Source organism: Myotis davidii, unplaced genomic scaffold (assembly GCF_000327345.1).
Source record: "Myotis davidii unplaced genomic scaffold, ASM32734v1 scaffold149, whole genome shotgun sequence".
In the NCBI taxonomy this organism is placed as follows: Eukaryota; Metazoa; Chordata; class Mammalia; order Chiroptera; family Vespertilionidae; genus Myotis; species Myotis davidii.
The window spans coordinates 5,794,122-5,810,364 of NW_006352194.1; the positions used below are offsets into that span (position 1 = coordinate 5,794,122).

Sequence of the window (16,243 nt, forward strand, 5' to 3'; positions counted from 1 at the left end):
AAACCCAGGAATTCTAACGTCCTTTTCCAGCTTCTCCATGAAACATAAAATGAACCTGAACTACTTCTGCTGAAAATTACTCTGAGTTGGTATTGGATTTGGCTGGCCCAGTGTTAGTTAGATGGACAGTGTCTGTTCTTTTGGCACACGTTGTTTGCCTACTGTTCTAGAACAGGGAATTTGTTCTGTGGTACTTAATCACTACTCTTTTCTTTTACAGAGAATTTTGCAAACCTTTACTTCCTGTTGGAAGAGCTGGAATCTTGCTTTCTGAAATATTGCACCTTCTATGCAAACAAATGGTGAGTGTTAAACTGAGTGTCCGACTCAACAGCATATTAGGAAGGGCAGTGATTTTGACCTTGGGTTATTTGTAAATAGCTTAGGTGTCACTGTGCACGTAATTGTTTCCTTTTATTATTTGGGGGGAAAAAATTGAGGTCTCTGTTTCAATCTAGTTTCTTCCAGGGGTTTATTTGTCCTTCTGTTTACTAGTAACTTGGAAAAGAATTACCTAATCTCAACTAGATTTGATAAAATTCTAAAGAATTTCAAGATACCTTTATTTGTGGCTAGTTATTTTCTCTTCTCTTGAAACAAAATGGCTGCATTATTGCCCTAGCCGGTTTGGCTCAGTGGATAGGCCCTCCACCTGAGGACTGAAGGGTCCCCGTTCGATTCTGGTCAAGGGCACATGCCCTAGTTGTGGGCTCGATCCCCAGTAGGGGGCATGCAGGAGGCAGCCAATTGATGATTCTCTCTCATCATTGATGTTTCTTTCTCTTCCTGTCTGAAATCAGGAAAAATATATATATATTTTTTTAATGGCTGCATTATTTATACTTTTTAATGTATTTCAATGAAAATCCTCTGCTTTCAGAGAAAGATGGGATTAATCATTAAGTGATTGATTTTTTCCCCTGGCCAGATGGCTGGTTAATTGGAGGGTTGTCCTGTACACCAAAAGGTTTTGGGGTTGATCCCTGGTCGGGGCATGTACTGGAGGCAACCGATCAGTTTCCCTCTCACATTTTCCCCCTCTCTCTTCTGTCCTCTCTCTCTAAAAACCAATGAGAACATATCCTTGGGTGATGATTTTAAAAATATGATTGATTTTATTTTTTTTATCATGGGCTAGGTAATCTGATTACAAATAGGTGGTAAAAATGACTGCAGGATTGTAAATCTCTATCTTAAAGTTAAATTCATTTTAATTTAATAAATACTACATAATTCTCTGCAAAGGTCTATGTTAGGATCTCAATCCACAAAGAATTCTAAACCGTCAAGGAATTTATAAACTGGAAAGGGAGACAGATGAGTCTCAACCAATAGTTTCAAAAGAGTGTGTCAGTGCACTGTTAGAGATCTAATGGGTTTGGTTTGGGAAAGGGGTGTAGCACCACATAGGTGATGTAATGCCTGGGATCCTATGTCAAAACAAAATAAAACTCAGGCATGAAAATTCCGGAGTGATTTCTGACTTACTCAAACCAAAACTAAAAATATTGAGATGATAGTTTTCATCGTTTTATAGGCATTGATAAAAACAATTCAGTGTTTTATTTCTCTTTATAAATCTAGAGAAGTCCTTCTGTATTACATTTGTGTAATAGTTATTCATAAACAGGTATACCAAATAACCTGGACTCTAGTTCTAGTTGCTTTTCTATTTGTTATTAATATACTTTGCTTGCTGGCACTAAAGTTTTTATTGAACCCTAATTGCAGATCAAAAAGTCCCTTCTTCTCTCCCATTTACTTGACTTAGTCCTTATTTAAAACACAAAATTCTTAACTTTTTTTTGTAAAAACTAAAATGAAATTCTCATAGAGCATAAAGTCTGCAGTCAAACAGCCTCAAAACGTGACATTTTCTTTTACCACTATTCCTTTATGCAATCATCAGTTTTCTAGCTGATCACAGCTCTTCTCCGTTTCTTGCGTTCAACCTGTGCTTTTCCCTTGAAATACTTCTCATACTTGGTCCAAGAGCAACAACTTGATTAGCCTTCTCACATTAGGCAGCATAATCATGATCTACTAGGAAGAGGAGTACCAGTGAGATTGTTGAGTGGCTCTAATAGCAGGTGCTTCTAGCACTATCTAGGAAAGAAAGTGTTGAATTTGTAGACTCTGTGTTTTAATCACTTTTTTAATTGCAAGTACCAGCTTGCCAATCCCCACATTAATCATCCAGTAAAAAAAATGATTAAACCTTAAGCAGCTAAGTTTCAGTCATTCACCATTATATTTCTACTAGAGGCCCAGTGCACAAAATTCGTGCATGGTGTGTCCCTCAGCCCAGCCTGCACCCTCTCCAATTTGGGACCCCTCTCACAATCCAGGACTGCTGGCTCCCAACAGCTCGCCTGCCTGCCTGCCTGATCACCCCCTAACCACTCCCCTGCCAGCCTGATCGACGCCTAACTGCTCCCCTGCCAGCCTGATTGCCCTAACTGCCCTCCCCTGCCGGCCTGGTCACCCCCAACTGCCCTCCCCTGTAGGCCTGGTCACCCTCAACTGCCCTCCTCTGCCGGCCATCTTGTGGTGGCCATCTTTGTCCACATGGGGGCGGACATCTTGTGTGTTGGAGTGATGGTCAATTTGCACATTACCCCTTTATTATATAGGATACTTTCAGACATCTGAGTTTCAATGCTTAGAGTCCTAAGAAATTAACTTCATATTAGCAAGGGAAAGTTTTGATTTTTTAGTCTTAACAGTTCTGCACTCTGTTTTTTTCTCTTGCCAATAGAAAAGTAAATGGATTTTGACTTGTCTCTGTTTCAGAGCCATAAGAAAGTGGGAGCCCTATGGAGGGAGGCTGACCTCAGCTGGAAGGACTTTTTACCAGAAGGGAAAGATGTACATAATTTTCTCTTGGAACAGGTAAGAACAAGACTTATTCCTTCCTGTTTGATAGTACATATTTTCAGTACACAATTGGGAATATGGAATATGTATATGTGGAGGACCAATTTAATTTATACATGGATTTTCAACTGCACAGGTGATTGGTTTCCCTCACCCCATGTTGTTCAAGGGTCAACCATAGTAAGTCTATTTTATCTTATTATTTTTAAAATATATCTTATTGATTTCAGAGAGGAAGGGAGAGGGAGAGAGAGATAGAAACATCAATGATGAGAGAGAGTCACTGATCAGCGCCTCCTGCACACCCCCTACAGGGGATCAAGCCCGCAACCCAGGCATGTACCCTTGACTAGAATTGAACTCAGGACCCTTTAGTCCACAGGCTGACACTCTGTCCACTGAGCCAAACCAGCTAGGACCATAGTAAGTCTGGTTTTTTTTTGTTTTTGTTTTTTTGTTGTTGTTTTGGTTTTTTGTTTTTTAAAAAAAATACATTTTATTGATTTTTTCACAGAGAGGAAGGGAGAGGGACAGAGAGTCAGAAACATCGATGAGAGAGAAACATGAATCAGCTGCCTCTTGCACACCCCCCACTGGGGATGTGCCCGCAACGAAGGTACATGCCCCCGACCGGAATCGAACCTGGGACCTCTCAGTCCGCAGTCCGACGCTCCATCCACTGAGCCAAACCGGTCAGGACATAAGTCTGTTTTATAAAGGAAATGAAGATAATTTCATTAACATTCTAGTCATTAAAATTAGATCAGAATAGGAGTTACTGGCTGCCTGTGGAGTTATGAATTAAAGACATCAATGACCACACACAAGAAGGAATGTAGCCCTTGTCTGAAAGTCATCAAACAGATAACTGCCCCATCACCAGTCCCTGGGTAAGGGAGAGAAATATATCTAGAGTTTCCACATTATAATATTAAAAATGTCTAGTTCTCAACAAAAAAAATTATAAAGCATACAGAGAAACAGGAAAATATGGCTCATTCACAGGGATAAAAAAAGAAACTGACGGAAAGCATCCCTGAGGAAGCCCAAAACATTGTACATCCCAGACAAAGACTTTAACTGTTTTAAATATGCTCAAATTGCTGAAGAAAACCATGGAAAAAGAACTAAAGGAGAATGATGTATGAATAAGTTGGGAATATGGGTAAAATAGTAGAAATTATAAATAAGAACTAAACAAACTCTGGATCTGAAAAATTACAGTGGCTGAAGTAAAAATTAACTATAGTCATATAACACTTAATGATATTTCAGTCAAAGTCAGACCACATATATGATTTTGGTCTCATCCTATATAATAAAGAGCTAATATGCAAATGGCCATCACACCCTCATGCCCTCAGACCCTCACGCTGGAACTGCTCAGACACTCAACACTGGGGAGAGAGGAATGGTGACCAGCCAGGCTGCAGCCCGGGAGAGGGACAAGCAGCCCGCCCCAGGGTCCCGGGTGCCAGTGCCTGTGCCTGTGGCCTGAACGAGGAATAAGCCGCCCGCACCGTGGTACTGGGCACCTGCAGCTGCGGCCCAGGTGAAGCCGCCTGCCCACGGTCCCCTGCGGCCCACCAGAGGGAGGGAAGCCCAGGTCCTGCGTGCCTGCAACTGGCCAGAGGAGGGAATCCTGGGTCTTAGGTGCAGGGCAAGGCAGAGGCGTTTAGGGGCGATCAGGCAGGTAGGGGAGCAGTTAGAGGTGATCAGGCCAGTAGGGGAGCAGTTAGGGGCGATCAGGCAGGCGAGTGGTTAGGAGCTGGTTGTCCTGGATTGTGAGAGGCAGTCGGACATCCCCCGAGAGGGTCCCAGATTGGAGAGGGTGCAGGCTGGGCACAAATTTCATGCACCAGGCCTCTAGTCTATATATATAAAAGTATAAGCAACTGTTACAACCAGTTGACCAGTTGCTATGACACACACTGACCACCAGGGGGCAGACACTCAATGCAGGAGCTGCCCCCGGGTGGTCAGAACCTCCTGCAGTCCCTTCCCCTGTCCAGCAGGCTCTGGCCGATAGCTGGCAGGCCCTGATCAGGACTGGGCGAGACAGCCCCGATAGGCCCTGATCGCTGGCCAAGCCTAGGGACCCCATCTGTGCACAAATTTTGTGCACCAGGCCTCTAGTATGATTATAATGGAGCTGAAAAATTCTGGTCACCTAGTGACAGTGCAGCAGTCATTAAAGGGAAAAAGTTGCAAAAATCAACAAGTTTGTGACTGAGATGACAAGCAGCTTTAACCTGGGTGTGGTTGAGGATGACATTGAAGCACTCCTAGAGTGGCTCCCAAAGAATTAACTAATGAGGAGTTGTTGGTACTAGAACAGGAACACATAGCTGAAGAAGAGGCAAGAGAAAGGAAACTGCAGAAGAAAAAGAAGAAGCTCCAAGAAAGTTCACCATGAAGGCTTTAGCAGAAGCATTTGCAGACCTCAACAAGCTCCTTGAAAAGTTTGACAACATGGACCCCAATACTAAAAGGTTTACATTGAATAAAGAGGAATGTGCATGGTGCATTATCTGCTTACAAACAAATCTATAATAAATTTTAAAAAAGAGCCCTAGCTGGTTTGGCTCAGTGGATAGAGCGTTGACCTGCAGACTGGTCCCAGGTTCGATTCCGGTCAAGGGCACATGCCCAGGTTGTGGGCTCAATCCCCCAGTGTGGGGCATGCAGGAGGCAGCCAATCAATGATTCTCTCATCATGTTTCTTTCTCTCCCTTCCCCTTCCTCTCTGAAATCACTAAAAAATATATATTAAAAATAATAATAATAAAGAAACCAAGCAAACCACCACAGACATATTTCTGAAGAGTGACACCTCCTCAAGGAGAGCCTCAGTCAGCTCCTTCAGGAGATATTCCAGAAGAAGGCATTGCTGTCGTAGGTGATGACAGCTCCATCCATTCCTCTTGTTGCCCTTGGAGACCTTCCAGTGGGACAAAATGTGAAGGTGGAAAAGTGATATTGATAATCCTGACCCAATGTATGCCTGGACTGATATGTTGTGTTTTAGGTTTTAACAAGAAAAGTTTAAAAAGTTAAAAAAATGTTAAAAGTAGAAAAAGATTAAAAGATAATGATATAAAGAAAATACTTTTGTATAGCTGTACAATATGTTTGTATTTTAAGCTAAGTGTTAATATAACAGAGTCAAAATAGCTAGTTTGTTTGCTTTTAATGCTCACCTGAGGATATGTTTTTATTGGTCTCTAGAGAGGGAGGATGGGGGTGAGAGAGAGAGAAACATCAATGTGAGAGATAAACATAGATCAGTGGCCTTCGTGTGTGCCCCAATCAGGAAGCGAATCCACAACCTTTTGGAGTATGGGATGATGCTCTAACCAACTGAGCCACCTGGTCAGGGCAAAAAAGTTTTTAAAAATTAAAGTTTACAAAGTAAAAATGTTACAGTAAGCTAAGGTTTATTTATTCTTGAAGAAAGAAAGATATTTTTGTAAGTTTAGTGTAGTCTAAGTATAGAATGTTTATAAAGTTTACAGTAATGTACAGTAAGTTGTAGACCTTCAAATTCACTCATTGACTCACCCAGAGCAACTTTTGGCCCCGCAAGCTCCATTCGTAATAAGTACATATAAGTGGATCTATGCAATTCAAACCTATATTATTCAAGGACAACTGTATTATACCTTTTCTATATTTATATATACTTAGATACACAAATACCTACCACTGAGTTACAATTGCCTATCGTACAGTAGCATGCTGTACAACTTGGTAGCCTAGAAGCAGTTGGCTTTACCATATAGTCTCGGTGTGTAGTAGACTATACCATCTAGGTTTGTGTAAGGGCATTCTATGATTGCACAATGAAATGCCTAATGACGCATTTCTCAGAATGTATCCCTGTTGTTAAGCAACACATTACTGTAAAGGGGTTCAACAACAGATTTGAGCAGGCAGAAGAAAAACTCAGCGAACTTGAAAATAGGGCAATTGAAATTGCTCAGTCAGGAGACACTGATTTAGACTAATCTACTCCCATAAAAATTCATCCTTAATTTTTGCAAAAGATACATTATTTTATTAATTGTTTTACTAATGAAGTTTCTGGTATTGTTCTATGAAACTGAATATCATTGAATTTTATAAATTAAAAAGTCCCTCTATCAATATATGTTACTATAATTTAAATTTTTAAAATTATAATAACATATATTGGAAAATTAACTCACTAAATACATGAAAATGCTTTATAAGAAGAAATTGCTGAGTTTGAGGAGCAGAAAGAAAAATGAATTTTAAAAACTTAACGAAGCCCTAAGGCCCTATGGGATATGCTAAGAGCAAGACAGACCCATAATTGGAAGGTAAGCGTACGCGGAGAGATTATTCTAGGGGTTTTGTTTGTTTGCTTGTTTATAAGTAGAATCAAAAATACACAGTAGAAAAAATTGGAGAAGTATTCAGAAGGATAATGCGGATCGTTTTGATCCCGTGTAAAATAGAAGATATACCCCATGACTTTGTTTTCCTCTCAGGATGATAATAACACTGAATTATATCAATGTGTTTAACATTTTATGTTTCAGAAGTTGGACTTTATAGAATCTGACAGTTCCTGTTCCTCCGAAGCACTTTCAAAGAAAGAACTCTCTGCTGACGAGCTCTATAATCGGCTTGAGAAGCTTATTATTGAGGAGAAAGCAAATGATGAGCAGATCTTTGACTGGGTAGAGGTATAATGACTGTGTCACCTTCCCTGGAAGCTCTGCCAGAAAGATTCCTGAGGGCTCTCCTTAATTCACACATTACCCTTTCCCTTCATGGGAGTTTTTAACTTCAGTGAAGTTTATTTTTATTCTTACATGTATTTGAATTTTAAACAGTAAGGCTGTTTTTCTATTTTTACAAAATTCATAGTTTTATAATGACAGCTTTAATTTTCCTGGCCACTCATTTTTAGCCTGACCCTTTCAGGGGAAAAGACTATACTGGGCTCCAGGGAACACGTCCGTGGCATTCCCTTCCCTCTGTCCTTCATCCGACAGGCACGTATCCTCTCAACTCTGAGGGACCCCACGAGACTTGTAACCAAGGAGCAATGGGCAGCAGCAGCTCATTCCAGGCAAACCTCCTGAGCTTGTCTCTAGGACCCTCTTCTCCCCTTTTTCTCTGGCTTCCCAGTGAGCCAGAGCAGCCCAGCCGAGACCCTCCTGTTGCTTTTTCTATGCCCTTCCTTCTTTCACTGCCCTAAGTATATTTTGTTGTGGTCAAATTCTTGCTTGCTTTTCTAAAAAAAAAAAAAGAAAGAAAATACCTGCCTAGGAGATGTCTTCTTTTGTTTGTCATTTTCTTTTTGCTGCTCCTCTGGTTTAGGACAGTGTTTTATAGCAAGAAGATATCAAGAAAAATAAGATCTTAAGAGAAATAAACTAAGCAACAAATTGAGGGCCCATTTATTTAGCATATTTCTAAATACATTTTTGGCATCCTTAGAAAAGAGTAACAATTTTGTCACCACCACCTGAAGAATCTGTTTCAGGCAATACTTGAGATTTATCTCTAATTCAACATTAAAATTAAGGTAAAAAGCAGTGTTAGCACACCTAGAAAGAGTTGCACACTACTGAAAAAAGTAGTCTTTAAAATACAATGTGGTGGTGGTATAGTTCTTTCAAATTTATAGATTTGGGTAAATCATTTTAATATGAGTTATATTTTGAGGAAGAAAAATGTTTTTAAATCATTGCACTTCCAAATGTATATAGTACACAACACTGTCTAATGGAATGAGCAAAGGTAGGCAGTGACACCCCTGAAAACTAAACACTGCTACTCAGAACATTTTCAGACAGAACTGGCAATAGCCTAAGTATTTTCCAGTGAATCAGAAGATTCATAATTTTTGCAAGAAGGTTGAATGTGACCCCATCTGCCCTTAGTGCCAGATGGGACCTAGTTTAGGGGAAATAATTTCTCTGGTGTGTGAGGATACTTTTAAATTGTTCCATTTACTTTTGATATCAGGCTAATCTAGATGAAAGCCAGATGAGTTCACCTACATTCCTTAGAGCTTTAATGACAGCCGTTTGTAAAGCAGCTATTATAATAGGTAAGTAACATTTCTAACAGTAAAGTTTAACGTCTGAAATCCCCACTATGTCAGATACTGATGATTTGGGCCTGAGTTTATATTGTCCTTAACACTTGTCCTATATGGCTCAGTTTCTGTGCAGATGCATGCCTTTCTGTCTACAGTGCCTGGCTGTCTCAAGCAGGGGGCAACTAGCTGCCCTGCCTGCAGAGATCCCAGATATGAACAGCTTACTACATGCCTTCGGTTGTTTTATACTGTGTTGCATGTGGCTTTTCTAATTCACACTCAAATTTATGAATTTACTTTTCATTTCCAACACTCAAAGCCGCCTCCTTCCTTTCAGGAGTTAAAATGAACAGGTTGAATATTCTTTTTTTAAAATATATATATTTTTATTAATTTCAGAGAGGAAGCTGGGGGCAGGAGAGAAAGAGAGAAATATCAGCAATGAATCACTGCCTCCTGCACACCCCCGAGAGAGAAACATCAGTGATGAGAGAGAATCATTGATTGGCTGCCTTCTGCACGCCCCCACTGGGGATCAAGCCTGCAACCCAGGTATGTGCCCTGACAAGGAATCGAACCCTGACCCAGTTCATATGTCAGTGCTCAGCCACTAAGGCACACCGGCTATGCCAGGTAGAATATTCTTAACCTACTAATATCAACCAAGGACTAATCTCAACAGAAAAGCCATTTTATATAAATTCATATATGGGGAAAGAAATACCAGTTGCTGCTTCTGCTTTATGTTTACTTTATATAAGCCAATTTAATTAAATGTTGATGAATTTCATAGATGGATAGGATTAGGATTGGTAGAAACCCTAAATATTCCAAGCTGCCTGTAATATTTAACAGTATTTAACAAGATCATCCTGTTAGCCTTAGGTAGAAATCCACATTTCTATCACTGAAATAGGAAAACAAAATTCAACTCCAAAGTTTTTCAGAATTTTAGGTTTCTCTTTATCATTTTGGAAGATAGCTTCAGGATTCTAATTTAAGATTTCCTGTCAATGTTTTTTCAATGTTAGTTTAACGAATAAACAACAAGCTAAATAGAAAGTCTTGGGGGGAGAATGGGGGTTAATGGGGGGGGGATGAGGACACAGTTGTAATTACTTAACTAATAATTTAAAGATAAAAATATTTTTAAAAAAATAGAAAGTCTTGATTAAAAATTTTTAATTTTTAATATATTTTATTGATTTTTTACAGAGAGGAAGGGAGAGAGTCAGAAAGTCAGAAACATCAATGAGAGAGAAACATCGACCAGCTGCCTCCTGCACATCTCCCACTGGGGATGTGCCCGCAACCCAGGCACATGCCCTTGACCGGAATCGAACCTGGGACCCTTCAGTCCGCAGGCCGACGCTCTATCCACTGAGCCAAACCGGTTTCGGCTTGATTAAAAATTTTTAAATAATTTCCATTATCTATGGAAATAAGACTTTGGCACTATAAAATCAGTTGGAAAATATATAAGGTGCTTTTAAAAACAATATTGTGTCCTTGTGCCAACTCACAGAGGAAATAAAACCTATGCTTCTTGGTTCTGGGGATGCCCTTGTATTGTGCCTTCCCCCAAAAGGCCCAGGTCAGATATGTTGTCTGCCACTGTCACAGTTAGTCCTCACCCTCCTATAATTAATAATAAAGTGGTTCTAATTCTTTTACCCTTCTGAAAAGATTTATATGAACTGTCACTCTAATTTCCTTTCTAATGTTGTGTTTCTAGTTTGGAAAGTCATAAAACCACTGTACTTGTTTCATTGTGATTAAAGATAAAGAATTGGGCACACAACTGTTGAGGGAACCCAGCACTCAGAATACATCACCCCTCCACGTTCTTTTATTATTTCAGAAAGAATGTCCCATTAAGAATTTCAGAACATTTTGAATTTCAAAATATTTGCCTTGGACCTCCTTGCTTCCTCTTTTCTTATAGAGTCACATGTGTCTTAATGACTCAGAAATTGAAAACGGCTGTGTGTTAATTCCTTAAATGTAATCCTTAGTTCTTCTATCACCTCTAGCTGACTGTTCCACCTTCCGAGTAGACACTGCTGTTATCAAGCAAAGAGTGCCGATCTTACTCAAGTACCTAGACTCGGATACAGAGAAGGAACTGCAAGCACTTTATGCACTACAAGCATCAATAGTCAAACTTGATCAACCTGCCAGTAAGTTTATTTCTTGCTACAATTAACCCAACCAGTGGTTGAATTTTATCCAGGCCAAGATTTTAGTGATGGTAGGATGGGTTTGAACAGGGATAATAGAGGAATTTCTGGTAACAAAACTCAGATAACCAACAATTTTAATGAACTTATATTTTTTATGTACTTGACTTTCGTGAGAAAGTAATAACTAGTTTAAATTAGATATTTAATCCTCACTCGAGAGAGGTCTAATAAATTTTTCTGCAATGATGGAAATATGTTTCTTTCATTGTGGCAATCATGAGCCACGTGTCAGTTAAGCACTTGAATGTGGCTATTGTGACTAAGGAACTAAATTTTAAAAAAAATTTAAATATATTTTTATTGATTTCAGAGAGGAAGGGAGAGGGAAAGGGGGAGAGAGGTAGAAACATCAATGATGAGAGAGAATCATTGACTGGCTGCGTCCTGCACACCCGCTACTGGGGATCGAACCCGCAACCTGTGCATGTGTCCTTAACCAGAATTGAACCCCGGACCTTTCAGTCCGCAGGCTGACACTCTATCCACTGAGCCAAACTGACTAGGGCTTAAATTTTATATAAATGTAAATAGCCACTGTGGTTAGTGGCTACCCTATTGGACGATGCAGGTCTAGGACATCTCCATATTAGCATGCGTTTTATATAAATTTCACTTTTTTTAATACAGGTCTTTTTTTAATATTTTTATTGATTTCAGAGAGTAAGGGAGAGGGAGAGAAAAATAGAAACATCAATGATGACAGAGAATCACTGATTGGTTGCCTCCTGTACGCCCCCTACTGGGGAGCAAGCCCACAACCTGGCATGTGCCCTTGATCAGAATTGAACCTGGGACCCTTCATTCTGCTGAGCCAAGCTGGCTAGGGCAACATAGGTCTTAATAATGAAAGAGAATGATACTCTTCAGAATCCTCAGAATCCTGCAAAGTCATTAAGGCATTTTAGACTAGTTTTCAGTTAAGGGTTATGATTAATTCTGGCTAATCAGACAAATAAGGTAACCTGACAGCTAAGACTTGGTGATATTGGTACGTTAAGTTAATTGAATTGTATTAAAGCTTGAAAATTTAGTTGAAACTTGTGAAAGTAGATATTATGTGGCTATTTTAGAGATAAAGTAGATCTTTGGCACTTCCTTGGGTTATAGCTTTTGCAAAGTTTTCCTTCTTTGCTAGTGCTGATGAATCCCTCTAGGACAGAGATTTCAACCAGTGTGCCGAAAGAATTTTATTGTTGTTAATCCTCACCCGAGGATATTTTTTTCATTGATTGCTAGAGAGAGTGGAAGGGAGAGAGAGAGAGAAAGATCGATTGGTTGCCTCCCGCATGGTGCCTAGACTGGGGCTGGGGATCGAACCTACAACCCAGTTACTCACCCTTGACTGGAAATTGAACCCGTGACCCTTTGGTGAGAGGGCCGGCGCTGTAACCACTGAGCAACCAGCCAGGGCAATGCAAGAATTTTGTGCAATATTCAATTCCTGACTATTTAGTCAGGGACACTGACCTCTTTCCCCTTAGATTGTCAAATTAAAAAATGACAACCGCCAACACAACAATAGCCGTGGGATGTGAATGAATCAAAATTATACTTTTTTTTTTTTTTTTTTTTTTTGTCAAATCAGCAAAAAAAATACTACAGAATTTTTAGTTATTACTTTATGTGTGCCATGAGATGAAAAAGATTGAAAATCACTGTTCTAGGAGATAAAGGAGAAAATTGAAACAAATCATTCTCGGGGTATAACTGGAGAGATGTCTAAGTGTGAATAAGAGAATGAATCTGACTTTGTTTTCTCTCCAAACCTTTGAAAGGTTGTTTAACATATGGTTCATCATTATAAATAGATGAAATTGATTATCAACTTTAATAATCCCTGGAGAGATGTTTAATTCTAGACTTACCAATAATATAATCAGCCACTTGCTTCCATTTCCCCATAGACCAACTGGGGTTTAGAGAAAAAAGTGACTTCAATATTAGTTGGACTAATAAAATTCCAAAATAAATCTAAAGAAAAATTTTAATATAACTCGTTCTAAACCTAATATTTAGTAGCAATTATTGCTTATCCCACTGCATCCCTCCATTAATATGAATGATTAGCAAGCTAACTTTAAATGAATTTTAAATGCCTGCAAGGAAGGAATTTTTTTTCAAGAATATATAAAGACCCTCTGTTGGATTTTATATCCTTACCAACTTTCTCCCTTTTTTGAACAATAACATAAATTGGGTTTCCATTGTGAGAGCAAAACAAAGAATACTGACCAGATTATCTGAGCATTGAAAACAGTTGACAGATAAGAAAGTTTTTACCCAGGTTTTTCATGTAAATTATTACTAAAATTATTTTGAAAATAATATTAGAAGGGGGGAAGTACATCCTGCCTTTTCCTCCCAAATATTGTAAAAATAATATATTGTTATTGTAAAATTTTAAATAATAGAGAAATGTATAAAATTAAGGAAAAAAATTTTTATTATTTTAATCCTCACCTAAGGTTATATTTGAGAGAGAGAGAACATTGATGTGAGAGAGAAACATCAATCAGTTGCCTCTCACACCAACCCCTACGTGGGATCGAGCCCGCAAACTAGTTATGTGCCCTGACCAGGAATTGAACCAGCGACTTTCAGTGCACGGGACAGTGCTTCAACCAACTGAGCCACCCAGCCAGGGCTTAAAAAATTATTTTCTATTTAATTTTTAAAGTGTTTAAGTTGACAACTACATAATATTAAACAGCTCAGCCCTGGCTGGTCTGGCTCGGTGGATAGAGTCGGCCTGTGGACTGAAGGGTCCCGGGTTTGATTCTGGTCGGGGGCACATCCCTGGGTTGTGGGCTCGATCCCTAGTGTGGGGCATGCAGGAGGCAGCCGCTCAGTGATTCACTCTCATCATTGATGTTTCTCTCTCTCTCTCCCTCTCCCTTTCTGAAATCAATAAAAATATATTTAATTTAAAAAAAACAGCTCAGCGTTATCAGAAAATAGTTCAAATTGAACAAAACAGCTGGAATAAGAAATAATTTAGACTGCTTACATCTTCTTTTCCTATTCTTTAGACAGTTGTTCTGCTATTTACACTATCAAGAGGGAGTATAATGAATTGTCATGGATGCTCTTTTCTTGGGGAATTAATGTGCATTCATTCATTACTTGGAAATACAATCTTTCCTTCACAACTACAGTGCCCCAAAACAGATGGTTTATTTTCACTTCCTTACAGATTTGCTACGGATGTTTTTTGACTGCCTGTATGACGAAGAGGTAATCTCCGAGGATGCCTTCTACAAATGGGAAAGCAGCAAGGACCCCGCAGAGCAGAATGGGAAGGGTGTGGCCCTCAAATCTGTCACAGCATTCTTCACGTGGCTCCGGGAAGCAGAAGAGGAATCGGAGGATAACTAAAACTTCAAATACACACAAAGAAACAAAAGAAACAATTTAAGTATTTTTTTAAAAAGTTTCACGTCTTCGCCAATCACAGTGCAGCAAGGCCAATTCTCGCAGAAACCCCCACGTGTGCACGAGTGGGAGAGGGGAAAGAGAAAAAAAGGTGATCATGGAGGAAAAAGGTACTGGAAAAAAGTAAACTTCATCCTGAGGGCGGGAGCACTAAAACCAAAATACATGTATTATTTATAGAAAATATTTTCTGTTATAATCTTTTCTTTTTAAACGGGGTGAACAAGGTAAGAAAGATTTTTTTTAATTTTAATTTTATTTTATTTTTTGGTATCAAATCTTTCTGCCTGCCTCTCAGCTTGCTTCAGAAAAAAAATCACAATAGTAATTGAAACATACATAACCTTGGAACAGAAGGAAATGCTGTGGACCAGAGAACTCCAAGAATTGTTTAAAAAAAAAAAAAGTGCTACCCTTGGAAAAGTACTCTTAATACTTTTGAAATCTTTAGAGCAACTATAAGGCTTGTAAATACATAGAACAAATATTTAAAAAAAACAAAAAGAAATTGACTCAATACTATTTCTTTTCACTTTCAAAATATAAAGAACAAAATAAAGGCAAACATTGCAAGTTTAAAAGAAAGTAAACTGACTTCTCCTTTTGACAGCTGCTGCATGTGTGCCCATCTGGGAAGTGCTGTTTGTTGTCTAATCCAGATCACTCCTGGGAGAGGAGGTGGGGGAGGGGAGAGGGAGGACTGAGAGAGTGTATGTCTACCGGTGGGAAATGCACGTGCTTTGGGTAATGAGGGCATCTGTGGGAGAGCCCCTCTGGGAGTCCAGGGAAGTTTCTTTCCAACACCAACTAGAAATGCCTTCTGGGTGGGAGCAAACCTAAGGGCAATTTTTTAAGTAACTAAGTGTTCCACTATATGAATTGGGACTAGGAACACGGGGTCACTTTGAGACTTCCACTACTGATTTTTAAATCATCAATTGCCTCCAGAGATGTCTTCTAAAGAACGAAAGAAACCAAAGCTAAATTACACTTTTAAAAAAGTGGGCATGGGTTTTAAAAACAAACCAATACCATGTGTGAAAATCACTTTGTTCCCCAACTTCATCTTCACTCAAGCCATTGTGGTGAGTATAAAACCCAACTGTGGTTTGGGCTTCTCTTTCTCCTACAGATAATGGCGTGCTGTGCTTTTGTTTGGTTTTTGTTTATTTTCTTCTTTCATGAAGCTGTAGTCTCTATAGATGGTTTTCCATCTCTATTGGTTATAGGCCATCACTCTACAAAATGTATTTATGAAGAAAGACAGGCTGCTCCCAAATAAACAGTCTCTGTATTTTGTATCTGGATAACCAAAGAGTTCTTCTGGCTTTCATCTCTGAAGAAATACTCATATTAAGAGACTTGACAAGATTTGTGAAGCACAAGAACAAAATTTTCCATAGCAGTAACACATTTTCTTCAGAGTGTAGTTGAACACAGTACAGGATTCACACTACATGAGCCCACAGAGCCCATTCCTCAGTCACAGAAACCTGTTCTTAAAGAACCAAGCACTGAAAGTCTTGTGGCAGCATCTGTCATGAAACGTGGGTCCTGAGAAGCCATTTGGGGTCTGGCTGCGGGCTCTTCCTGGGATTCCTCAGTTGGAAGA

The 16,243-nt window shown here is 39.3% G+C and overlaps 1 protein-coding gene across 21 annotated transcripts in view; it reads left to right on the forward strand.

Moving 5' to 3' along the window:
* Positions 1 to 14,844, forward strand: part of EIF4G3 (eukaryotic translation initiation factor 4 gamma 3) — a 272,633-nt gene extending 257,789 nt beyond the window's left edge. For all 21 annotated transcript variants that reach the window (XM_015557211.1, XM_015557208.1, XM_015557218.1 and 18 more), the window contains 6 exons: positions 221 to 302; positions 2,794 to 2,892; positions 7,443 to 7,589; positions 8,881 to 8,965; positions 10,990 to 11,136; positions 14,393 to 14,844. In XM_015557211.1, coding sequence (XP_015412697.1) covers positions 221 to 302; positions 2,794 to 2,892; positions 7,443 to 7,589; positions 8,881 to 8,965; positions 10,990 to 11,136; positions 14,393 to 14,574 — 742 coding nt within the window. In that variant the 3' untranslated portion in view covers positions 14,575 to 14,844. The remainder of the gene's footprint in view (positions 1 to 220; positions 303 to 2,793; positions 2,893 to 7,442; positions 7,590 to 8,880; positions 8,966 to 10,989; positions 11,137 to 14,392) is intronic.
* The last annotated feature ends 1,399 nt before the right edge of the window (positions 14,845 to 16,243 follow it).